General features: G+C 42.1%; 2 protein-coding genes across 2 annotated transcripts in view; both read right to left on the bottom strand.

Annotated features, from left to right (window-relative positions):
* Window positions 1-220: 220 nt before the first annotated feature.
* On the bottom strand, window positions 221-16,647 carry parvg (parvin, gamma). Its single transcript, XM_079568091.1, is given in 13 exon segments — window positions 221-792; window positions 5,877-5,949; window positions 7,342-7,443; window positions 7,520-7,588; window positions 8,125-8,184; window positions 8,186-8,306; window positions 9,560-9,615; window positions 9,721-9,836; window positions 11,379-11,534; window positions 12,256-12,358; window positions 14,969-15,033; window positions 15,913-15,982; window positions 16,527-16,647. Coding segments are annotated over 12 exon segments (1,056 nt in total). The 5' UTR covers window positions 15,977-15,982; window positions 16,527-16,647; the 3' UTR covers window positions 221-721.
* A 5,188-nt stretch (window positions 16,648-21,835) lies between these two features.
* The window catches only part of shisal1b (shisa like 1b), a gene marked incomplete at its 3' end in the record, with an annotated part of 44,549 nt that continues 39,266 nt past the window's right edge, over window positions 21,836-27,118 (bottom strand). The window contains exon 5 of the mRNA XM_079567329.1: window positions 21,836-24,302. Within this exon, the coding sequence (XP_079423455.1) occupies window position 24,302 (1 nt within the window). The remainder of the gene's footprint in view (window positions 24,303-27,118) is intronic.

A 27,118-nucleotide genomic window follows, 5' to 3' on the forward strand; every position in this document is an offset into this window, starting at 1 on the left:
GACATTAAACAGCTTTCTCCAAAAGGCTAAAGCCCATGAACATTACACAAACCTTTCACACCAAGAACTACTTCATACAACATTTCACCATTAAAGTACAAACAAATCAAGATCATATAAGAACTGAACCGGCTCTGAAAAGGATCCAAAACAAACCGACGTTGGACTAAATTACAGCATTATTAAAGCATACATAAGTCTCAGTGTGGTAAATATAAAATGTCAGATAATGTAAAAAGACCAAATAAAGTAGGGAAATAATTCTTTATTCACAGAGTACGAGCCCCTTTTTATACTAAAACAATCCCAGCTAATTAAAGTTCCATGGCCTGTCGGTGTAACAGGGGCGTATGTATTATTTATGTCCAAAATTGTGTTCACATTAATGTGTTGCGATGACTAACTCCTAAGAGTTCGTCAACGCAGCTGTAATTTTAGCAGCAGTTTGCACTTGCAGCTCGCTAATGCATTGCATCTTACAGCAGTATAATGGTTGTAACCGATAGGGACAGGGAAGCAGATTATACACACTCTATACACACTATATCTATTTATCTGAGAGGTAAAGGGTTATAATAAAGCCTGATGGTAAAATTCCTTCCGCAACAGTCGTCCATTTTAGCACTTAGTTTGACTTCAGTTCATCTCTGTCTTCGGTCTGTCCTGTTCTTTCAGTTTTCTCAAACCATGAGTCCATTTGCCTTGTTGATCATGTTGCTTTTCATTCTTTGTGCTTCTTGAACAAGGCGTACAGGACCTTCATGGTGGCTGGGACGTCCTGGGACACAATATCTGCAAAATAATAGACACTTTCAGTTTACAGAAGATGCTCTATGAACATTTCTACCCAAGACAAAATGTTTATTTGCTGAAGAAGTAATAATACTGTAGTTTTGGTTCGGCGGTGGTTCAATCTTTGCTTCATACAGTGAGAGGAAAATGTATAAGTTTTGGAATTTCTCACATTTCTGCCTAAATTTGTCGTAAAATGTGTAATAAACAGTGATACACTAATACCACCCAAACAATTACATGTTATCATATTTTTATTGGTCATAACATGTAGACATTCACAGGACAGGGAGGAAAAAGTAAGTGAACCCAGGAATCTTGCTGAACTGCAACAGTTTTGTAAAGAGGAATGGTCCAAGATTCATCCTGATCGTTTTGAGTGTCCAATCTGCAACTACAGGAAAGCAGTTATTGCTGCAAAAGAAGGATCAGCGGCTATTTAATACAATCATCAATGGAAAAATGTATTCAAAAGTTTATCAATGATATTTTGCAGAAAAACCTGAGACACTCACAACGATCAGGATGAATCTTGGACCAAAACCTTCGCAGTTCAGTGAGACTCCTGGGTGCACTTACTTTTTCCTCCCTGTCCTGTGAATGTTTACATGTTATGGCCAATAAAAATATATGATTACATGTAATTGTTTGGGTGGCATTAGTTCAAGCAGACACTATTTACTCATTCTTATGATTTTGATGAAGATCAGACGACAAATTTAGGCAGAAATGGCAAAAATTCCAAAGCGTTCACATACTTTTTCCTCCCACTGTATTTAAAAATATTTGCCGAGAAAGACCACAGATATCTTTTTATTGTATGTTTCAGAATAATAGGTAAATTGTGGAAAAAATGCATCTGAGAGTGCTGCTTTTACATTAAAGGGACTAGACAGATTTAAAAATGTTAAAAGTAAGCATTTTCCTCCCCCAACATGTTCCAGTCATGTCCTGATGTGTAGAATGAGCCCAGACCTGTTCACCACAACTGCCTCTAAAATCCTGCACTGTCACTCAAAAAGGTGTTAATTCGGATCAGAATTGCCGTCATGCACGAGCTTAATATAGAAGGTGCAGTTACACGTATGACCCGAGGTGGCAGTAGTGAGTATAAAATGACTAACTTGCATCTAGCCCCTTTAACATGACTTTTTCCCCCCGCTCTAAAATATGTTTGTCAAAAGGTTTATTTTCAGAAAATTCAATGGGCCAAACCTCTGACGCATGATTAATCCACAGCTAAATCTGCAGCATCATCCTCAAACCACAGAGGCACTTACGAGTCGAGGACTTACCGTCATTAGCTAATAACCATCTCCCAATCCCTCCCAACAGGTCATAGATCAAAAAGGCCCCAAAACAGATTAGGCTGAAATTCAATCAATAACATCCACATGGGGCCCGAGATCTTGGTGAAACTAGCCCCCCCCCTCCATTTGCACTAACTGAATAAGTGTGACGTGAAGATCGACTTTTGAACCACCTAACCCAATAACAAGGCTCTGCTCCTTCCTGTGCTGGGCCATGTGCATTGGGACTCTCTCATTCATTAGCGCTAATTAAAACAACACACACAAAAATGAATTGAGTTAAACACGGTCTTAGATTAATAGCGCTCATTGAGGCGTTAACGGTTATGGCGTTGAGGTGGTGTGTTTGAGAGCAGATTGGGGGGTTGTTGAAAGAAGCGAAGGCGATGTTTGGAGAAAGCTGCAGCGACTGAGGAGCAGGAATAAGGCTCAGAGTGCCTACAAGCGGCGTGTCGATAATGGATCCGCAGGGGAAGTGCGGGGAAAATCCATCCAACATCGATTACCTCACACTTTTAGACATGTCTGTAAGCCACCCAGAGAGTTCTTTCTGCTTCTTCGCAAAGAGACTTCGAGACGACAGGGGAGAAAGTTACAAAACAAAATGCAGCAGGGGATTTCTATGGAATCATAGTCATGGATTGGGACCTGGCCCTGTTTTAGCACAAGCATCTAATCTATGTAGACACTCCTGTATAGATACACGTTACAAAGTGTCTAATAGGTTGCGTTCACGTGACATCACAACATTCTAAAGAGCCTATACGTTTGTTAAGTGTGACACCAAAAATAAGCTGCTACGGGTCCTAACTGTTGAGAGACTGATAAACACAGCAAAAAACGCAACTTTATCTCAAAGTCATCTCTTCCAGGACATATAAACTATGGCATAATTATTTCTTCATAAAGGCGTCCAAAAGTGGTGACAATATTCGAAAGCATGAGCGTGATGTTGGCCTGTAAGGACTTTCAGCCAGAAGGATAATGTGTCAGGTTTGCGAATCCAATCACTGCCAAATAATGATCAGGGAAAACATTTTCTTTGTGGGAATTTCTTTAAAAAACAGTTTCCCTCCCATAGAGTTGTATTGGTCAAGTTGTATGAATGCAACCTATTGATAAAGCCACATTGAAGGTACAGGTGCCCCGCCCTGTCTAAAACAGGACCAGGCAGTCATACACACAAGCCATTTTTACAATCAAACAAACAAAGATGATGTCAGAATATGAAGTAGCCAACTATCCCTTTTTTATTCTGTACAGCTGGTCTGTCTGAGAATGTTTTAAAGAATGTAGGTAATGATTTATAACATAATTTACACTGAGGTTGATGGGCCTGTTCTTTGCATTGCAGTGGTCATTGTTGTCCTATGTATTTTTACTCCACAGGGACAAAACATTTCTACTACTACTATTGCGCAATTCTTGGTGCCGGTGAAGCCAAAAGTGATCTTAAAAGGGCTAGATGCAAGTGGGCCATTTTATACTCACTACTGCCACCTCAGGTCATACGTATAACTTCTATATTAAAGAGAGGGTATTATCCTTTTTTCAATCACATAGCACCAGTCTATATCACACTACAATGATGACCAAACCTTCTGTTGGTCTGTAAATGCAGTAAATTAGAATAACTGCCTTGTATTAAATTGCTCTCTCAAAATGGCTGTAGTGAATGTCTTGAAATAGGCCTCTGTCTCTTTAAGAACCTCTAACCCTTTCCGACACGCCCCCTCCACACGCTGTCTGTGGCATCAGTGGGGAGGGGGTTCTGCTGAGGAGCATTGGTTGGTTACTCGGCTGGTGACGAAAGCTCGGAGGCGTCTCCAGGAGGTGGGGGCGTTCCTAGGAGGACTCAGGCAAACCTATCCCTAAAATGGCTGCCATCAGAGTTTTTACAGATTACTCAAACATACTTGAATGTGCCAAGGCAACACTTCAGGCATGTTTTTAATGAGGGAATGACATAATAACATGATGTAAAGCTTAAAAAAGTCGATTTTGCATAATACCCCCCCCTTTAAGCTCGTGCATGATGGCAATTCAGCCCCGAAGTAACAGCTATTTGAGTGTCAGTGCAGGATTTTAGAGGCAGTTGTGGTGAAAAGGTCTGGGCTCATTCTACACCTTAGGACATGGCTGGAACATGTAGAGGGATGAACTTCACATTTGGCTACTTGTAGGCAAAGCAACATCTCCATGGAGACGAGCTGGTGATGTCCTGCTTCAGCACAGTCGCGAGTCAGGCGTAAGGAGAGGCAAGCCCGCTCACAGAAAAGAGTCACAGATTATAGAGGTCTCGTTCACCAATGTATGTTAATTACTCATTTATATGCAGTGTAAATTAAGTGTGGCCAAACTGATACCTCTTCATACACATTTCCAACCATTCCGCTGGGCCAACCAGCCGGGAGCAGCAGAGTTAGTGACCAGTGTACATCCCCTCTTTCCCAGACCCAGAAATGGACTTCAGACAAAGCAGTTAAAAAGAACATCACCCTCTTCTTGAGTGGCATGAAAAAGGTCAGACCGGATGTGGAGCAATAAACCAAAACCTATTCCAATATGGGATGAGGTTATGGTGGGGTCACTCTTGAGGGTGTCCCTTTTTACAAACACGCCAGGCTGTTTCTTAATAAACCAGGCTGTCAGTTCATGCGTTCTAAAGCGAGGATCAATTGCATGAAGCATTTCTGCAAGAATTGCATCCGCATTGTTTAGAGTTGCACATAATCTAACCTTTTTTCTTTTCAACAACCCACGATATAGAAGCTCCCTTTAGAAATCCCAGCCCGATAGTTCACAAGCTTCAACCGCACTTGGCCCATCATTTATATATCGTCCAGAAAGGGAGCAAGGCTACGGCTGAGGCGCTGCGCATTCTTACAGTGAAAAACCGTCTCTTCACAAAGCGGGCACTCAATGTACGGGCACTGTTGCTGCTGTTGTATATGTCTTCTCCATGTTGAATTCCCCGGACTCATTAGATGCATGATCTCTATATGCTCGGGGCCCACACGAGCACAAACTGTTTCTGCGCCGCGGTGTTACATAATGCCGTGAAATATTCAGATCGCAACATTTGGAGTAAATCATTTCCCATGTCTCCTGTGAGGCGGTTATAAATAAAACACGGGCCCATGCTTTTAAATATCAATGCCTTTCGAAAACATGTATGCAGATCAGGAAATAAGTAAATATGAGGTTTACGATAGCGAGAAATGTTTACCCTTTGTGCATTGTGTGTTTGTGTTCGTGTTTTATGAGCTACATCACAATAACGCCGACTGCTGTCCTAAAAGGTAACGCAAGTGAGACATCTCCCGCATCTGTCAGTTTGGCATAACACTTCTCATGAATACTGATCGCTCAGTCTTCACACAAACAATGACTGCAGCGGGTTAATCTCCCGTCAATCAGTGAAACACCATCTCTCCCACTCTCGCCAGCCCGCTCTAAATGAATGACAAAACGAATGACCATGACCTCAGTTTTCATAACGGCTACAGCAATGCACATCAAACAGCAGATCATTCATGTTATGTTTTCCGTCGCTACCTCCAAAACAACCCACACGCTTCAGAAAGGCTGTGTATGCCTCTCCTAACAGTGGAGTACATTTAATTCTTTTTCATAAAGCAAGACAATGAGTCACTCTATCTTAAGAATAACACCAATTGTTTCCCTTTCACAATGATCTTACTGGAGGCTTGTTTTGGTGTGGCAGTAGCAAAAGTGAAAAAACAAAACAACTGTGTTAAATTATCCTCTCACCCTCTGGAGAAATGTTGGACACTTCCAGGTCTGTGTCGATTAGGAGGTTTAAGGCCAGAGTTACATTGTGGAGCTGGAAAACAAGAGTCAATATGTTATGGCAGTACATGACAGTCATTCAAATGGAATGGAGTATCATTTTGATTGGACAAATGCATTGTCAGTGTTTTCAATACTACTACTACTACTAAGAACAAGCAATACATCTTAAATACATCAAACAGACCGAATCCTCCAGTCCTTCTCACAGAAACTGAACTTTAGATCTTCCATGTACATATACTGTACATAAGGTGGTGCGATGCTGAGCTTTCTGGTCTCCAAGTGCTCCAGTACACTACACTACACTACATCAGGCCCTTTGTTTGTGAGTGTATGTGTGGGACAATGAATGGAAAGAGCATAGCAACAACCTTGCATTTTTGCGGCATTTTTACCGACATAAAACTTGTGTGTTAATTCAGTGTCCTGAGTAGAGTGTCTTGTGTCCAAATAAGGACAGCGAGTCCACCTCAGAAAAAAGATAATCTAATAATCTGGATTACAAGAGTTTATATGGATTTATGAGGCCCTATGATGAGAGACCAATGATTTCAGTTACGTTGTCCGGACTGGCAAGACCTGGTGCTGAGCCTGAAGGATGGAATGACAAAACAGTCAGTGAAGCAGCACTTGCAATGCTAAAGTAATGTGTATTCATCCACATTAAACCCAATTCAAAACAGAAAATGCAACATTATTATTCATCCTTTTATTCCACAGTCATATATACATTGTTTATGACAGACAGCGGAGCTGTACACTTTAGAAACAGCCATGAAATGCTCTCAACAGGAGCAAGTCAATGCAGCATCGCGGTTGTCCTCTGACTGTTTCACAGGGAGCATAAGGCGCTATAATGTATTATGAATCAGATGTGACATGTGCTGAAGTGTGCCTCTTTTATCAGCTTTTAAAGAATTAAAAGCATCTTCAGTGAGAGACTCGTGAGGTTGTCACACTGTGATAAAAGAAACAGCACTTTTCATGTTCTTGTATTCTTCAAATGAAGCAACATCAAAGCCGTTGTTACAGGGAAGGAATGACATTAGTAACAATTAAATCTTTAATCCAACTACTGTTAAATGTTCACCTGCTACTGCTACGTGTGGGATAGTCAGACTATTTGTAAAATGTGTAAAAAGTCAAAATGTTATAAGGTTTTGCATCACTATAATGGCACTGTCTCCATATAGTTTTCAATATCAGACTCAAACAACAAAGGAATAAATAATCCGGAGCCCACTGTGGACAAGGTGGATGAAGTGTCTTGCCTGAGGACTCATTGATTCACAGTATGCGTTGCGGAGTACGAGCAATCTAACCAATGAGCCACTTCCACACCATACACATAACTGTACCCTTTGTCTTTACCAAAGAATGTTCCATTACCTCCATTTTATGTTAAAGAATAGGAAATCCTCACCATTTCGGAGTGATTGGCAGGAATCAGGTTGAAGTCGCAGAGTGGGACAAAGTATCCCTCTAACTGTCCGATCAGCAGCAGCAAGATTACCCCATCAGCAAACTGGGAAAGACACCAATAATAGAGTCCGGATAACATCTCTGGAGGAGCAGTAAATAGTCACACGCAGTGTATTTACCTGTCGCTCCATATCGGCCACCTGCAGACCCAGAGACGATACATTCTTGTTGACAAAGTGTAAAATGGCCTGAAACGGGGGAGAGATGGGGGTTTGGAAAGTGAAGGTGGTGAGTTACGGGAAGTGGAAGGAGAATGGAAAGTAGGACACGGGAGGCTACAGTCATTAAAACCTGACAAGATCATTTTACACTGTCAAAATGCTGAATGGTATCGATCAGATAATGCGTGTTTTTGCAGACAAGACTTGTCAGAATGGTAGATAGAAGAAACTAATCAATCATTGGATTTGATTGGAAAACGAGGCCTGTATAGCTGTCACATTTAGTTCATTAGGAGCTGATTGCAGTGCTTTTGAGTAAGTATGTGATGAAAACATGCCAAGGCCTTAAAGGTTACTTTAAGGAGGAATATTGTTTTTATTTTTTATTTTAATTAAGATTGCAATATAGTTGGCTATATCATAACCAAAAGCACAATATGTCTCCTTTAGGAAATGAAAGGAGAAACACTGAAGGTATGAGGTGTTCAAAAGTATTCTGCTGAATAATGGACTGAACGGGCCCTTTAGACCTCACTTAGCAGTTGTGCAGCACTCTGTTATACCTGCTTGACTGTGTCGACCTTGCCGGTGTCCAGCCCGAGCAGCTGATCGATCGGATGTGCCCCTGGTGACCGCAGAGAAGAGTGTCAGGTCACGGGGAAAGCTGGATGCTGGATGCTTTTGGACGGCTCGAGTGTCAAATAATCTCAACTCACCATTGCCCTGGGGTTCCGATTCCTCGTCCCTGATGAAAAGAGCCAAAAACGATGAGCTAAAATCGTCCTGTATTAAATAGCACTCCAATGAGGCAATAGAGAATACAAACATTACACATATTTTATAACCAGGGGCACCCTAGGCAAGATTGAACTTGCGTTGAAACGTGCGTACAACAATATTGGAGGAGGAACCTGTACTTTTAAGTAAATTTACAAATTTTCACTGCGAAATTGCGCGGCTCCCTGGAGGCGTCGAAAAAGAGCTTAAAATCTCTTGAAGAAAAAAGCAAAGCGCAATTCTCTTCCCATTTCTTTTTCAAAGTTATGTCTGAAAATTGTCGATGTTATAGATGGGGGGGTTGAAAATTAAAGCAGTACTAAGTAACTCATGCCCCTACAGGCCATAAGCGCCGCTGCAGGTGTCGTAGCATGTTGCGTTTTTTTGCTTGTTAATTGTCGGTGAGAGTAAATACTACGCTGACAGAAAAGACAAAGTGAGAGAGGGATATTGTACATCCAATTACACAATGGAGCTAAGTTTTTTCACGCAAACTTGGCTGTAAATACTGCTTAAGTGGCGCTAGCCGCTTTGCTTGTTAGCCTGTTAGCTTCTTCTTCATGATTCTATTAGTGTGTATTGGTGACCCCGACCCGGAGGCAGTGAAGTTGCAATTGTTATTTTCTGGCCAGAGACACCAGGGGGAGATTACCCCCAGAGGGGCTACGAAAAGGATTTAATACGGTAAACAAGTTAGTACTGCTTTAAAATGCAATGTACCCCCTCCAGCAGATGCTGGCCAACTGTTTATAACTTACACATAATTACAAGGCAAACATTTGATTTGGTTCCCCCATTGGCGAGATACAATAGGTCAAAGTTGTGTTGCTGATCCAGTGAGAACACGTATTTATATTAATAAAGAAATCAATGTCAGTTATTGGACGTTTGGAGAAAGCTAATGAGGACCCACAGTAACAATGGGGTCATGGACACTGCTCTTGGCCTGATAATCGAATCCAAAACCCATTTGTTAAAAGGTGACTGTGCCACTCCATAGCCCATTTGCATATTCATTCATTTTAAATGGAGAATCTTTTGCCATTGGCTGCACAGCACTTGCAGATCGCCTTTGACTGTGATATTGGTGAGGAGGAAATAGTTTTAATCAAAGCTGTAAAGTGCAACCAGTGTGTGCGATATGCAAATACGGGTATTGTGTTTTTGCTGTATGTTCTGACAACTTATCAAAAACCCCATGATCCCATTTGAAAGTCATACCTCTTCTCTGTCAGCACCTCTATCTGCGTCTCAGATTTAATCCCGCTCCTGCTGACCTGAACGCACGGCGCACAGAAACACATACACGGACAAAAATGAAGCATGAACCTCCGTACGTACAACATGTCCCACACTGAGGCGGGTAACAAGCCTCATCTCACCTCCACCACGACCACCTCAACCTCCACGCTCGGCGGCAGATCGAGCTCGGGCTGGAAACGTCTCACCATGGCAACCAGCAGATGAACAGTGGCCAGGAGGTCTTTGTTGTGGATGACTGACAGAAGAGCGGAAGCGAACAAAACACATGAAATCAGCATGCTCTGACGGGGAAAAACAGGCCACTGCGCAGGGAGAAGTGTCAAGGGTTTACATAGGAGGGAGGACTACCTATTCAGACGTGTAATTCTGTGTGCATTATAGCGGGAAGGATTTTCAGGTGGGTCAGGAATAGAATAGAGACCGCAGCTTAATATTGCGGTGGACTGACCAGTTTCCTATAGTATGATTTGCCTTTTACCTAACACAATGTAGAGGTTTGGACCTGGATAATGGTTAATATCAGTATAATGAAAAGTGGTCGCAAATATTAAACAACACAGGTGTGACAGTTGAAACAAAAGTGAGGTCATGTGCCTGTTTTTACGAGTTTGTTATGTTGTAAACTATACAGAATTGTTTCCCAAAAAAACAAAGCAAAAAACAGAAATAGGACCTTTAATATGGCAAATGTGTGGACATCATCTCTAACACAGTATAGTATTTTCTCTTTGTCCGCTTCCCTCTATGTGATGTTCCAACATCAAGTTCTAAAACGTCTTGAAAACCGCCTATGTGTGTTACTATCCAGGCAGAGGATCAGTCTATCTGCAGCAGTCATGTTCAAATGTTCAAAATCAGCCAAAACATCTAATTCAGTATGACATGATAATCAAACACGGCCAATAATGATTATGCCAAATGAAGACCTCCGCCATGGCAGCTGTTCCTGCTTTGCAATGAATGTGGGCCTTTTATCACAGTTGGGATAAAAGTCACTGTATCTCACAATGTGAAAAAGCAACTTATGCCAATAATTTGTTTCTCTACTTTCACTGAGGTTGTAGTTAATACATCTGGCCCCATATCTCCCTTTTTTTTTTAATGTCTGCATAATGTGGAGGAAAACAGACCTGCCGTTAGACCTACCAATTAAACTAAACCATCAATAAAACTCCACAAAGGGTTTATATGTGGTTGATAATAGCATTTCTGACGTTATCTCAAATCGTTACAATATCATTGTGTGCTAAATAGCGGCTGGGGCGTCTTTGTTGTGGATGACTGACAGCAGCACTGCATGATATCATTGTGCTCGGAACAGGCCAATGCACAGGGAGACATGTTATTGTCTATAGGGGGAGGCACTGAATTTTACATAATCACAAAAGGCTGGAGCCGGGTCTATTTCAGTCATGCATGCAGTTATTAATAGTTAAAAAACACACACACACATGCACACACACAGCTCTATAGGTTTTGTGGGAAAATTCAAATGTTTTTTTTCCCATCTGGCATTAATGTTTGGACACAGCTCATATGAATTCAATGATGGTTAGCACTGACTTAGCGTTGACAATACTTTATAATCATACACCAGCATCTTGCGTGCTATACTCGCTAAATCCCAAACATTTGGTGTGGTCAAACATAGCACCCACTCAGCTAGCACTAAATCCTTTTTGTAAATCAAAGTCGCTCCACGTGAAAATTGCCAGGACTTGCACATTTGTTCACTTGTTGCTGCGGCGTTGTTTGCCCAGCACGCAGAGTGACTCACGGGGGACGCTCCACTTAGTCTGCTGCTGCTCCTCCTCCTCCTCCTTCAGGCCCAGTCTCCGGTTCAGCTGTCCCAGGACCAACTCCAGTTTGCGGATCTGAGCAGCAGAGGTCAGGGCCATCTCCTCCACGGGCACTTGCACGCCGGCCAAATGGGCTGCGGGGGACAAACCAGAGGTGGATAAAGTTGTCAAGTAAGTGGACTCGGACATCGCTTGGATAAAGTGTTTGTTTCCCGCTATTACAGGCAAGTGGAGAAACCACTAGGCTATCAAGCACCGCAATTATATAATGGATGAATGGAACACAACATGATTCTGTACACGCTTTGACATTTAACACATTTAAAACACTGCGCCATAGTTTGACACTTTTCCACTCCAATTCTGAAGGAGAAGACTGTAGTACATTTGACATGAATATAAAAAAGTCTGATTGTGAGGAGAGTAGTTCTGACAGAGGAGTTATGAGGAGTGGCAGTGAGAGCTCTTACTGTAGAGTGCATCAGTCTGTCTCACACTCTCGAAAAGGGACATGCACTTTTCCATTATGAGCGCTTCCACCAAATATAGTAAAAATCACTCCAAATGCAGAGGTGGGAGAAGTACTCGGGATGTGTACTAAAGCTGAGTGCAAGTACTTAATGTTGCTTTAACTCGTAGGGGAAAATTGTTAACTATTACCACTTCTATGAGCGCCTCTCCTTTTCACAAATGTGGTGTTCAAACCGTCTCCTGCTGAAGCAAAGAGGACTATCTCCACCCTCTCCATCCCTCCCGGTCTACTTAAAACTTCCCCAGATGTGACAGATGAGATACGGACAGATGCGGGCAGTGACAGAGCGCTCTCGGACCGCAGTGCATTAGCCTCTCACTCACTCAGCAGGTGATGGAGCACGAGTCCGTCAAACAGATCCTCCTCCAAACTCTGGACCACGATGTGCTCCGGTTTCAAAGTGCTATTGATCCAATCCACCAGCGTCTGCAAGTACACAATTCATCACAGTCAGAGACGCCAGGCCCCTTTCATCCCCCTTTTCAAGCGCACACTTCTGATGCAAAAGCCGAACGCTAACAGCACGAAGCCACTTCCTTTAAACTCCACTCGATCCTCAGTCGATATGAAGGATAATGATGGGGATTCAACGGCATCCTCCGACATCTTGCAACGAATAGCACTTATGGTGAAGGAGCATCTAAAGCATTTTATTATAAAAACAGGACTTCTACATTTGTCATCTTTGAGATACTCATGGATTACACTTGATGGTTTATCTTTTCCTATTCTGCGTCATATAGACTCTTTCATTTGGGGGCATTCAAACCCCATCTATCCAAACCATACTATCTAGATTATGATTACTTTATCAAGTAACTATCCATCCATCCATCCATCCATCCATCCATCCATCCATCTATCTTCTTCCACTTTTCCGTTTCCGGGTCGTGGGGGCAGCTGTTGGAGTTGCCCAAATCACATTGCACCAGCCCCTTATGGCTCCTCTTGCAGGTTGTGGGTCCACAGAAGGACGGCCTCACGATTAACCGGGCCTGTTGGTCTCTCATAAGGGGCTTCTGAACCGCTCTTTGTCTGATCCGTCACCTAGGACCTGTTTGCCATGGGAGACCCTACCAGGGGCACGAAGCCCCGACAACAGAGCTCCCTGAATCATTCGGGTGCTCAGACCCCTCCACCATGTTAAGGTGGCGGTTCCAGGAGGGGAAGTAACTATACATTTTAAAAAATATATTTTGTTGACAGTTTGTTTGTTTATCATTGGAAACCCCATTAGCTGACATGACTTCAGTGATTTTTTAAATGAATTCAAACTGGACAAATCCCACAGCAGTACTTGGGCGAGCAAGGGCCAGACTTGCACTACAAGCACTACAAGCAGTATGAATGCATCTGCTCCACATATTTAATCTGGTCAGAGACAGAAAATGGTTTGCCTGAGACCATGACTTTCTTTAAAAATATTAACAAACTGTACTGTAATTTATTTAGAAGCAGCGGTCCAAGATAAGGTCTGGTGCATAACAGTGATCCTAGAGTAAGGACACCAAAGCGCGAGGCGAGCAGCCTTGTTTTCAACTATCTGAAGCCGAGTTAAGTCAGTTTTACTAGCAGCAGACCAAATAACAGAGCCGTATTCCCGGTGAGACAACACAAGCGATTGTACCACCTCTTTCCTGTCAGGAGTAAGAAAAGAGGAGCACCTTCGAATCACAGCAATGCCTCTACCCATATTCCTAATTATATGGTCTATCTGGGGAGACCAGGATAAATGGTGATCCACAGAAACACCTAGCAATTGAATTTGGTCGACTTGTTCTAGGTTAGAGCCTTCTATTTTAAGCCTTAATTGAGGATTGTTGTTCAATCACTGCTTACTACCAATGATCATCGATCTAGTTTTAGAGACATTTAAAATCATAGTATTATCTTTAAGTTGAAAACGTCTTATTTAAAACTGGCTGATAATAAAGATATGATTATGAGTTTATTTCAAAGCAAAGAATATTGAGGTCCATTGTCGGTTCTGTGTAGGAAGCTATGAAAAACTACGTAAGTGTGGCCGACCTAAACAGTAACAAGTGATCAGTAATCAGATTCATTTTGAAATAAAGTAATCAAAAAAGTACCTATATAACTTTAACAAGGAGTAATCAGGGGCAAAGCTCTCAATTTTCCGATCGATCTATGTTCCTACCCTCACTATGAGATCTGGGTAATGACCGAAAGGACAAGATCGCAGATACAGGTCATCCGAAATGAGGTTCCTTCGCAGGGTGGCTGGGTGCACCCTTCGACCCGGCCCGGAAAAAGCTGAAGAAAATGGGGGTGGATGATGGAGGGATGGAGTAATCAGTAATAAGTAGTTGGATTACTTTTATGGAGTAATCCCAACAACACTGATGGTGACCACACAACACAAATGAACACACAATTGTGGGCTGTTACATTGCACTCTCACTCACTAATGTCAACAAACTGGCATACTGTACCGAAAAGCCAATCAACAGCATGTGACAAACTTTCGCTGAAAGAACATAAAAACAATGCTACTTCTGAGTACTTTAAACTTACTAACAGGCTTGCCTTGCTGTCATCTTTGCCCCCATCTTCACCTGTATAAAAGTCTGACTGAACTGCCAACTCCTGCACTGGTCTCCGATCTGTCTGCGATCACGACTTATAATTATGTTCATTAAAATTTCACTGATCCTTCCACCTCTCTCCCAGCGTCAGACATTATTCATGGCCTCCCCTTCAGAAGCACATGACTGTTCCGGCATGTCAGCCCTGTAATGTATTTCTTATGTAGCTTTTATAACGTTGACTCAGGCACAGAAAGGCCCACCGCACTGTGTCAAATGTTTAGTGAGGATGCTTAAATAAACGTGTTTTAGTCTATTTAGGTTTGGATCAACATCTCGATTTACACCCACATGACATCTTGTTACTGAGCTGATACTTGTTGACTGAGCATTTGAAGGAGGTTTCACACATTAATGTACATTTGGGGTTGTTAGAGTGTCTTGTTGAATGCAAAATAAGATTATTTCACATCACTGAATACATTTTTACCTCTTTGAGATTTTTCAGCTTTGGATCCTTCAAAGCGGTAGGTTGAATCAGCTTCCTCTTCTCCCCTGTGTGAGCATTCAAAATATCTTTTAGTCAGCGCTCCTATTTTTAGACGTGTTATTCGGCAGTTCTGTAATGCACTTTGCTTTATTAAGCTTTTGAGAGTTTTAATAGAGCAAACCTTGCACTCCCGCTGTCACTGATAACAGTATTTTTAGTCGTGATTGGGCAATTGTTGAGCTTTGTTTTAGCGATACAGGCGTTGCCAAATTAGCGCAAGCAACAGTTGGTCAGTGCTTCTATTTCTGTGCTTCGTGTCACACATATGAAGAGTTCTTTTAAGGATAACTCAATGGGAATGCCATGACAAGTCTGAATGTATTGTACTGTGAGGTGGTGCCTAAAAGTACAGTTATCAGAGCCTGGATTTCTGCTGTAATGAAGCTTCAGCACAAACTCAACCCGGATGACGTACCTGCAGCCTTTATTCATCGCCTCATAATCATGGCCCCAGCTCAAGCCGCACCTTCACGTCAGGCATCTGCTCATGCTGCTTCAGCCACTCAACGCCCTGGATCCCCTTCTTAAGCCCCCCGGTCAATCATTTGGCCGTTTCCCAGCCGTACTGCGACCCTCCTCCGCCTGGCCTCTCCTCGGTTCTGCTCGTCGTCGTCAACTGGCTGCACAAGGTCTCATCCTACCACCAACAGCGTCCGGGCTCCGAGGAAGATTCTGGCTATCTTCCATCAATGCCATGTATTTCATATCATTACTGCAAATCGTCCGCCAGGGTCTGATCCCCAAATCATGATTCACGCTCAATAAAACTTCCCTAACGTATTTTGTCTCTCAGTCTTTTCAGGTTGTTGTGTAGGTGGCCTGATCTTGACATAGCCTAGCACTGCACATTGCTTAGTGAATTCAAACATTAGAAATGGACTTACCAAGGAAATGTTCAATGTCTTCTGTTACCGGTTCTTGAGGACAATCAAAGATGTTTGCCTCCATTGCTCCCTGATACATAAGAAAAGGCGGAAAAAGTAAAAAGAAAAGTTAAAACAAACTTTGTTTTACCATAGAGAGTTCCAGAGTCATTCATGCAAGCCGGGGAATCTCCAACCTGTAGCTCACCAGCGCTTTCCAAAACAGCTCCTTAATGTTTAAAGGGAAACTCAGGTATTTTCAATTGTATATAGCTGTATCATCCTGAGTTCTGCTCTCATTTAAAGTCTGTTACGCAAGTGCACTTTGTCGCAAACTGTTTCCTCATTTCATGCAAACTTGTGCTCACTCCGTAAACTTTAACTCTGACAGTGAAACTAAAGGTAATATGACAACACAAACCTAAACTAACTTCATTTGACCAGAAAAAGAAAAGAAAAAGATTTGTCCTTAAGAGTAGCTCGCTGTCACTTCCTGGTGAAATAAAGCAACAGCGTCGCCGACTGAGGCAGCACTATTTGGGTTTTTGTGCTTCTGTGGCTTCCCTTTCCTCTGCTTGTAACTGTAACTTTCAAACAAGGTCAGAAAGAGAAATCAGTTGGGGGAACAAGCTTACCTTTGGCAAAATGCAAGTGTGACACGACCAAACCCGCAGTTTCTTGATGTCAAGACAAGTGCAGAGCTGTCAAAACAATGATGCAGGAAGGCAGGGCGGCGAGAGTTCAAACACATGGGAGTGTTAGAGCGCCGTCAAAATAAGGGCTCACCCCCTTTATATTTGATGCTGCCTCATAATAAAAAGATGTCAGTGGGTTGGAAAGGTAGATACTGTATATGGGTTAGGGTTAGTGAGTGATACATGTTGCAGTAAGTCATCTTATAACGGATAATGTGTCTGATTTTTTTCTCTAGAAGTGGTATATAAGTGGATTTGTTAATTGGTCATTGTTAAAGCAGACATTTAAAAAAAAAAAATGGGTACATGGCCTTTAAATGAACACAAAGCAACAGTATTTTTTGTCGAAACAAGTAGTAGTTTATAGAAATGTGAACATAAAAAAACATATCAACGCATGAGTGCACGGTTGTCTCCCTGCTTGAATCTTTATGAGAGATAATAATGCACATATATAGTATTTTGCATGTTCTCCTGTCAATAGAAGGAGACTTTATAAACCCCTGCCACAATAAGAGCAGACAGAATTTCAAACGGTGCTTGTCGGAGAATATATGACTTGTCACTGAGTGTTGAGATAAGCTCAAATGAAAGAGGAAGAGGTAGCACTTCCTCTTTCTCTGATACCGTCTGCTTTTTTTGCTTTTTATCTTCAAACACGGCCGACCGTTTCCTGATAAGAGCGTTTAATGTTCAGCGTTATGAACCACGTCTGAAACTTGAATAATAAAAGTGTCTGGGGGGTGAAAAGAGAAGTCTGGAAGGAAGGCGGCGCGCACTCTTGGGTTGAAAACGTCTCATTGTTTTGGAAAGCAGCGCATCAAGGAGGACGGCGCGATCGTGCTCCTCACAGGTCTCGAGCACTTATGGCATCCATCCGTGAAGCGCCACTGAAATGTGTTGCCCTTGTTGTCAGAGAGTGAAACAAAGCAGCACAATTGAAACAGAAAAAACAACACTTCACATCACATTCAATTCCCATTTACTATAACAGCCAATAAATATATGATAACAGTGGATATTCCTCATATTTGACAGCCCTAATACTGCTTTACTATATTGAAAGCCCTGTCTTTGCGCAGATGATCTATTGTGACCAAGCATTTCATCGAATCGTTAAAGCTCAAACCTCATTTTCAAATCAGCACGATTATTTAATTGAATTTAATCTAAATAGTTGTTTGTCTCTATTAGCAAATGGAGAAACTGCCTACATTCCTTTGTTTCTCATATGATCTCCAATCACCCTTGACCTTCCAGCAAACCCAGCACATATACCATTTCATTTAGGAGTAGGAAGGCTCAAAACGGTCCTCCCATCAGATTTCCGAGGCCGGGGCAATTTAGGGGGAAGGTTACCATAGCAACTAGGAGAGGAGAAAAAGGAAATACGAGTCTAAAATATCCCCTAATACCTTTAGCTGAACCTAAATTGTCTTGAATTGGATGTTTTCAAAAGCCAATCTCTAGCAAACGCCAAAGCAAATTGAACCTATTGCTGAGGTAAGGGGTGAAATGAAATTCCCATTTTGGCTGATTTTACAGGAGCTTACTTCTTGATCAAACACTCACACGAACGCCATCGCGGGTGAGGGATAGATTGATTGACTCTCATGATAATTTACTATCCAGAAGCTACTGATGTTTGCTGCCTTACCTATTATGCCTTCAGCTGCTTTGACAAAAATAATAATTGAGCGGTAAACCCAATACATGCGTTTCCAATGACTTCATGCATAGTTCCGGCGGCCATTTTGAATACCGAAGTAGAATTATGCAGTACCACAACATGTAACAATATCTCTATTGAAAATGAAAAACAACTGATTAACAGTGGCATTTTTATGTACTCGTAATCATTGCTCAAGAAGATTACAGTTAAAACACAGCCCCAAAGACGCATGTTTATGTGATATGACCAGCAAATGTGGCACAGGCGTAACAGCTCTGTCTGTCGAGCTACAGCAGGATTTACTAACTTATCTTCTTGAGCAATAACTACGAGTACATAAAAATGTCACTGTCAATACTACTACTACTTGGGCTTTCAAAATGGCCACCATAACAACAACAGTCACATGACTGAAAGGCATGTATAAGAGATGTGTTGTTTGTGGTGAGCAGGTTCACCTCTGATTCCAATATGAAGAGCGCAGGTTTGTTTACCTGAGTTTGTGTACATATCCCGCATAGTGGAGGCTCAATGACATTCTTTCACCTCAATCTACCATTTCGCGTTTTATTAACAACAACAAAAAACGGTCTGTGTGTCAGCGACTTGGCCTCCCCCTTCAGGCAGCAGTGGGAACGACCTGATGGTACAATACCGAAAACAAGCCTTCACTTTCTGCTAACAGCACTTTTGTGTGCCATCTATGACACCACAAAAACCCACGAAATTCAAGAGCTCTAAGCCGGAGTGAACGGGATTACTCAGCACTGCGTGAATGAAGTGACAGGGTAGAACAACATCACAGTATACTCATTATTTCAAGCACAGCTATTTCATCCAAATTCCGATTGAGAAACTATTATTATATTTCCCCCCAGCAGACAGGAAATGTGTCCAATTACAAACCTTGAAAGGCTACCTACCCTTACCTTTTAAACTCAACGTCCCGCAACATGACCATCTGTCAAACTGTTTTATTACAGCAGGAAATGCAGCCTTCGTATCTGTGCATCTAAATGTGATATTCCGTTTTCTATATGCTCCATTAAAGATAGGCGTGGCCCGCTGCCGCAATATTGCTTGAACATTGAAAACAGCTTGCTTAAATAGATTACAGAAACTTTAATTCTGGAGATGGATCGTAATGGCGTGCCCGAAGATCCGGTTGGAGAACAAAGTATAGGCTAATGTAGTTTTAATAGATAAATGTTGGGCGGATGTAGCTCAGCAGGATGTGGAAACACATAGAATGGCTTTTAAATGGTGATTGATGGAACCAATTGATTTCAAATGCACAGATGAGGAGCGTTGGTTACCGGCTAATACGGGGAGAAGGAGGACCAAGATGGAGTGACGTGCTCATGAACAGGTGCCTCTCGGTAAATATGGCCATTTATTTCCATTTTTAGAGCGGAAAACCACATTTTATTTGGATTTGATTATTGGATATTAGCTGCAGTAAAGTAGTTCTGATTAGAAATATCAGAATAATTAAGTCAGAAAACATCAGCGGCACATTCAGTCTCTTCTGTTCGACCTGGTTAATAACAACAGCACAATTTTCACAGAAATAACGCTAATGAACGTCTTTGTATAATCACTGTTTGTAAGATATTGACGAGAGTGCGGGTGGGAGTACCAATGCCATGCTTTGTATTAGCAGGGACGCTACAACAACCTGCAGAATAAAACAGATTTATTGAGCAAGATGCAGCAATGATGATGCTGAATACAAGATGCTGAGAGCAGTTGCCGCGAGCAGTTTGCTGATAGCAGGTGACGGAGAGTGATGGGAAGATCAGCAACAGACGTGAAACTCAGTGAAGAGAGTCTGTGTGCAGAATAGACTCCTTTCCCTTCTTGGAAGTTTGGTCAGCAGTGATGAAAGAACTTCCAGGGTTTAAATAGGCTGCTGGGGAATAGGGAGATGCGATTGCAGAGTGGGAGGAGTGGTGACGTGCTTGTTACAATTATTAACATTTATATCAATTCAAGAAATCCGCTTAAAGACGAACCATATCGTGTTAAATTACATGATTTAGAATATGGTGCTGCTTCAGACCAATTATTTCTTAGTGATCTTCAAGTTAAAAGAATTTCCTTGTTCATTTGTTATTGAAGCACTATCTAAAACACTGAATTAATGATGGATAGTCTTGATACATAAATTAGGGTCGAACAATACATTTTCTCAATGTTTTTTATGACTCTTGGCCTTTGTACAATAACACCACATCCTTCACTTTTGTAATGTGCAGTTTTTGAAGAGGACAAGGCTATTGCCCTGACAGGGAGGTCCTTTGAGGGCGCAGCTTGTTAGTAGACTTTGACAATGTGGTAACACCGTGAGCAGGTGGGACAGGTGTGGAGGCGTCCTATAGTCTGTCTGCTGCAGTTTCCATGTAGCACCTTTTTCGCTCTACTTCTGAGAGCCTGGAGCAGTGATATATGGACTGGAAAAAGTCAACTTTTTATGGGACAATGCAAAATGTGGTGTTGTATTGATTGGGTATAAATGTACATTTGAAAAGCTGAGTTGGGTTGTCAATAGGAGCTATGACCGGTTCACAATACACAGTTAGTATGAGCAAAAGAAAGTAGTGACAGATGGATCATCCGTAAATGTTTTAGGTCGATGTATCGACCAGAATCTGATCAAATTATGTCTGGGCATAAACCATGTCTAAATCAGAAAAAAGTTAACTTTAATCCAGTACCAAATCATAAAAGAAATTATGTAAAATCGTCATTCAAAAATTACTGATGATTAGTGGCATTGAATCTTGGAAGAAAAGCACAATGGAGCTCTATAATCCTGCACACTGGAGGGTTTAAAAATCAAACCTCAAAAAGTAACATTTTATTATGAGACTGAGCTGGCTGGTTCAAGGCCTCAATAAATTATTTAAACTCTATTATAGAACTAAATGACTTGTTTACCCCCCCCTGGTGTCTCTGGCCAGAAAACAACAATTGCAACTTCACTGCCTACAGCTCGGAGGCCCCAATACACACTAATAGAATCACGAGGAAGAAGCTAAATTTGGCTTGTGAACTCCAAAAAGGGCGCATAGCTTAAAAGTCAACCTAAAAATAGCCGTTCGTCTCTTCCCCCCACAGAGCAGTGGACACAGAGGGCTTAGACACACTGGAAAAGATAAAACTTTATTTACGTCCCTGTCGTGACAATACAAAGTCAACAAGTGCAATAACACGCCGGGGAAAAAAAGGACAGCCTCCTCTCTTTATAGTGGCACGACACTGAACAACACTGTCATCTTCACCACACCCGGGGAAGTGAGGTACTTGTAGGCCTATACTGCAACACAAAGCTCCTGCGCGAACCGCGTTTTTTGACTGTAAGGCAACTGTTTCCACGGTAACCGGGATCAGAGACAGGACCGGCAGAGAGGCTTCCTACGCCCAAACATGGTACTATAGTCCTAATCAATAAAGGAATCGGGAACTTGGTGAGAGCTTCTTGACGGCCAGGACAGTAATTGTGTTGTGCATTTTCAAGCAAAGCACATGCTGCATTCTGTGGTCCCTTGACGGTAAAAACGACTACATTTTAAAGACAATATTTGTACTTTCTGCTCCACATTTTGAACTGGGTTAAGAGTAAAATTGAGGCTTTACTTCTGCCATGACCTCTTTGTAGACATGCAATCGCCTAGGTCAATCTAAAAGCTGCGATAAAGCCGTTATGCTGTGGCCAAAATCAAAGTTTCTAAAGCTTTCACCGTCTCCAAGAACCACACCAATGCAGCACACGCTCATTTACAAACTTCTGTCACATCACCTTCAAAAACAAAAACAAAAGCTCTACAAAACCTGGACACTTAAAACATTATCTACGATTGAAAGATGATTCGTTCTGACCCTGCTGCTACCGTTTGCGGAGATTTCCCTGGGTTTAACATTCATTATTGTTGTTGTTGTCGACTACCAGACCTCATACACGTCTTATTACCGTAATACACTGTATACAAGAGTAAACAAAACAAAGACACATCCAATGCCGTATCTAACACTTCAACTTATCCAGCTTTGGGAGCTAATTAAATCCCCTTTTTGTGCAGCAGAAACTGTCAGAAAGCTCTGCCTGAACCAGGACTGAGGAGGCAGCTACAGGAGAGGAGTCTGTAATTTAGGACCACGGCTGAACTCTGGGCCAATTATTCCACTCGGGCACTTTGGTTCTCCACATGCAATTAAACTTTAGCCCGCGAGATGAGATGGACTTGCTCTAAGCACTCAGCAAATGGAAGTATTATTGCTGATAACCTGATGCTCTCATATGCATTGGACCAGCGTTCATTTACAGGCTGGTTAAGGGATGCATTCAAGCGCTAAAATCGGCCAAATTGAAAAGCTATAACAATCAATTGAAAAATCTGTGATAATAATGATAGTCATGGGATCTAGTGGTCTGTGATGAAGCTTTATCGTTCAGATGCCCGTCTCAGTGGTGGTCGGCATTGTGATGAATACACTCTTTAGAGTTTGAGAGAGTTCTGACTGAGGCATGCTTGCTGTGACCGGTTTCCAGGACCATCCAAGGAACACATGAATGCACTAATAGACAGGGAGTTTAAACCTGTCCTTGAGAAGTTTTGTGGAGTTTGTGACAATGTTTTCTACGGAAACGCAGACTGTGCAAAAAAAGAGAAATGCCAATTCAGCAGCTGCACAGACACCTCCTGCACATCTGGACTGTGATCAAGTCTGGCATCTCCGCCGTCCTCTCTCTCCGTAATTACAGAAACAATTGTGAGAGGGATTTACGGTATGCATTTCTCAAGCCCATATTTATTATACTGTATGTCTCACTGACGCCTCCCACATTTCTAAAATGGATTTGTTTGGCAATGGATTAGAAATGAAGTGAAATGTTCTGATCGGTGCCATTAGCTGCAGAGCCTGACTCCTGTGTGTAACTCCTCTGACTTTCACTCTCCACTTGACCTTCTCTGAGCCACTGTACATTATTGCTGACCGTGAAGGGATTCAATGTGTTTTTAGTGGTTTTGTTGAGAGTTATGGCTGATGGCTGAATGACATGTCGGACCAACGTGGGACATACTAAAGCACTACCGGGTGGAGAGTCATTTGTATCATATTGCTAATGGAGGCAGCTCAGGTAATAGCGGAGGGCGTCCAAGTCATTGAGGAGATTATCGAGGAATCTGTTAACACTAAATGGGCTCGTAGGCACACAGCCAAAGGTGAAGGTCGCACTCAGTGGAAATGAGCACAAAGCGCTTTTCTGTGAGAAATCCCTGATCTTATAGTTACAGGTGAAAGATTTACTAAGAATGATTATCTTTACCTCAGTAATACAAAACCTATTAGAAACCTTGATGACCGAGTATTAGAGCTACAGAAACTATGGCAATTCATCCTCATCAGAAAACACACTTTTCATAAAGGAGAGCTAAAACATTGTCTATAACAAGTGTCTAAACATGGCTGCAGATACTATGTCTCTGATCAGTAACAAACACTAGTCTACGAGATGCGCAGCATCAACCTACGTTTTGTACATGTTCTGAATGTCCCCCACTACATTTCTCCGACTAGTTCACATAAATAAATCACCAAACAGACTGTGTCTAACTGCTACAGGACACGGCACAGCAGTAAAGAACAGTTATCAAAAACAGCCCCAAAGACAAACTGCACTGCTCCTCCAGTCTGAGTTAATGGGGCTCCAGGCCCCACAGCCTCTCGGGGATCTCTGGAGTACAAGTATGTCGTATCTGTCCAAGTACTGCAGGCGCTGGCAGTCCACAGTCCTCAGAGGCGTCCACAGTGGAGTCTAAATGCCACGCGTCTGGCTCTTGATAGTCTCAGGATGTTTGTGCTCATGAACAGGCTGTGGTCATGGCCCAATGCAGTACATTTAATCAGTACTGTGGTACTCCAATCCAGTACAGTCCAGTACTACAGTTTGGCTGCTCCGTCACAGGTGTCCAAAGAGGCTTCATCAGCTCCACAAACACAGTTTGCTACTCTTCAGTGGGTCCACCAGCGTCAAGGTTCTGTCCAAAAAAACACAGGAAACAAGACATTAGCAAGCACGTCTCATTGACTTAAACCATGTCAGAATGTAGAGGAGGTCTGCAGAGCATTCCCCAAACTGACAGGTTGATCTCACCTTCTGACAATGTATGTTGCTGTTGTGCCTTTTGACCAAAGCCATCTCAGCTCCATGAATGAGTGCGATGATTGTGTGACTGCTGATGATTGGAAACTAGTGTGCCACATCTCATGCAATGCAGTAAATTTACAGTCTTGTAATGCATAGCATAAAACTTTATGATATTGGTCTGTATACCGCCCTTCTCTTCCTTTAAATCTTTTTCAAATTATTGGTGATGCAAAGACAAAGAATGAATGATGAAAAAGCCTGCACACTTTCTCCAAAAAGACATTTATTGAGACAATATTTCAAATGGATCTTCCTCTAGTCGTAGTTCAAATGTATGCCACTCCTGTATATAACCGGTCCCCAGTACCGCTGATGGGTCGGCACATCCACGAGTGAGCAGGAGTCAGACACATAAATACATGAGAGTAGTCAAAGGTACAACCATTACAACCTTTTCTAACAGTATCACAAGCTGTCTGCTGTCAAGATTCATTAGATTAACAAAAAACATTAAAATATAATAAAATATGTGATTGCACATAACAATACATTGAAGATTAAAGGAAGTGCTTGATCTCATAATCTTGGTTAAGGCTTGTAATGTATATCCTACATGGGAGCTTTCTCTTTGTAAGGGCAACCTGTTAAAGTCCCCTCCTCTTCTCGGGAGTTTCACCTGCTCAATCTTTTTTATATATTTGAGAGGAGACAGGATACTGTGCCTCCTTAAAATGACCAGCCACTGGATTTCTTAGGTCTCCATTCCTAATGCTGCACCTGTGTTCTGCTATTTGTGTTTTAAGTGATTGTGTGGTTTTCCCCAAGTCCTCAGGGGCATTTTAAGGTAAATGGCATTCTTTGTGACTGTCCCCTTAATTTTGAATGTCTTCCCTGTCATGGGATGTGTATAGGTTTTGCATTTGTAAGTGAAATCGCACTGTGTGCAAGAACCACACTGAAAATTTCCAGGTGGGCGGTCAAGAATACTTTTTTGATGCAAAGGCAAAACAATCTAGTTGAAAAACTAGCTAAGGAGTGACTAAAGGCAAAAACAAATTTAAAAACCAATGTGAGTCTGGAAGTCATTCAAACGCTGCAAAACAGGTGAACTTTTTCCCTGCTGCCCCCTGCCTCTCGCCTGCAGCCCCCGCCTGGCTGCCTTTGTATGGTCTGTGATGTTAATTAACTCGCACCACATGGAGAGAGCAGCTTTAATTGGACAAGGTCTTGGCATGCTGCTCCGCGGACAGTCCGGCCAGGAATAATTTCATAATGTACAATCCTATTATTGCCACCCAAAGCCCAGCGCCAAAGTTCAAAGATGGACGTGAATATGCAGGAGACAGGGAGGGCTTTGATCGCACTGACTGAAATGCCCCTGGAAATGTGTTGAAATGTTCAGGTTGGATCCTCGATAGCTGGACACGCTGTCATGATGAGGGCACAGGAGCAGACAGAGCAGTGGGGGCCATCACAAAGCAATCCAACACACAAGGAGATAGACACACCTCAAGACAATGATAAGCGGGAACAATTTTGTAAAGCAGTGAAGAAGAAGAAACATATCAAGCAGTACAGCATGGCCTCTGACAGTAGTGTATAATATCATCTTCTCTGAGGGGGCACACTGTACCAACCTCATGTTTTATGTTTTACAGAGAGAGACTCATGGTGATGGCTAACACTTTCTCTTTGTTTCCATGGGCCAAAGACGATGATGGAAAAGTGGAAGGATAGTAGGAGTGACTTTTATAAGAGTCAAACTCTGATGGCCATAGAGGACTGGGTCTAAACCTCTGGGCTCTTTCTCATTAGCAGTGGTCAGTATCAATCAAAACAGTGGAGAAATGACATGGAGAGAAGGCTGGCCAATTTGGTCCAGTCTGACAGACTAACCACTGTAGCTCAAATTGCTGAAATCCGTGTAGCCAATGGCAGCCTTGAGTAGGTGGACAACATTTCACAGTAAATTTGCGCCAAGTATATTTCGAATCGCCAAGTCTTTCTTTGATGTGCTGGTAGTGGAAATGCAATCCGCTATCTGTTGATATCTCCTCCTCACACATGCATTTATAATTTTGACTTTGAAAAATAAATATCTATGTTAATGGACCCTTTTATGAATACTGACTAAAGCTTTCAAAATTTGTACATCGGTTCTACAAATAAACACCTTCCATAACATAATTTTTAAGTCACTTTCTTCCGCATCTGGTAAATAGTAAATTCATCCAGCATCCCTCTGTTTTTCAGCTGACTATTAGTTGATGTTTAGATTGTTGCCAAAGAGACGAAGTCAGGGCAGCCTCTCCAAATGTCTAATGTTTTAAAAGCCTCCAGAGATTTTTGTTCTGAAGCTGCTGAGCCCTTAATGGACATAGAACGTCCAGGAAATGGACGGTCAATTGCCTTTTAAGGAGCTGAGCTAAAGTACTCTCTTTCTAGGCTTCTTCGCTCTGCACATCAGTGGATCTTTCAAAACACACTTACAGTCAAATACTGAGTCGGGGAGAGAGCCAGTGCAAACTTACTGGACCAATTACACGGGATATATGTGGTTGGATGTCATTCAATTGTTGTAGACTTTTTTCCCCCTCATTGTTAATAGTGTTGTGCTCACAGTTTTGTAAGGGTTGGTTTAGATGTATAGAAAAAAAACAACACATAAACATGACCTGACTTATTTCCCCAGATATGAGAAAAATC

Source organism: Gobius niger (genome assembly GCF_951799975.1).
Source record: "Gobius niger genome assembly, chromosome: 12".
Classification (NCBI taxonomy): Eukaryota; Metazoa; Chordata; class Actinopteri; order Gobiiformes; family Gobiidae; genus Gobius; species Gobius niger.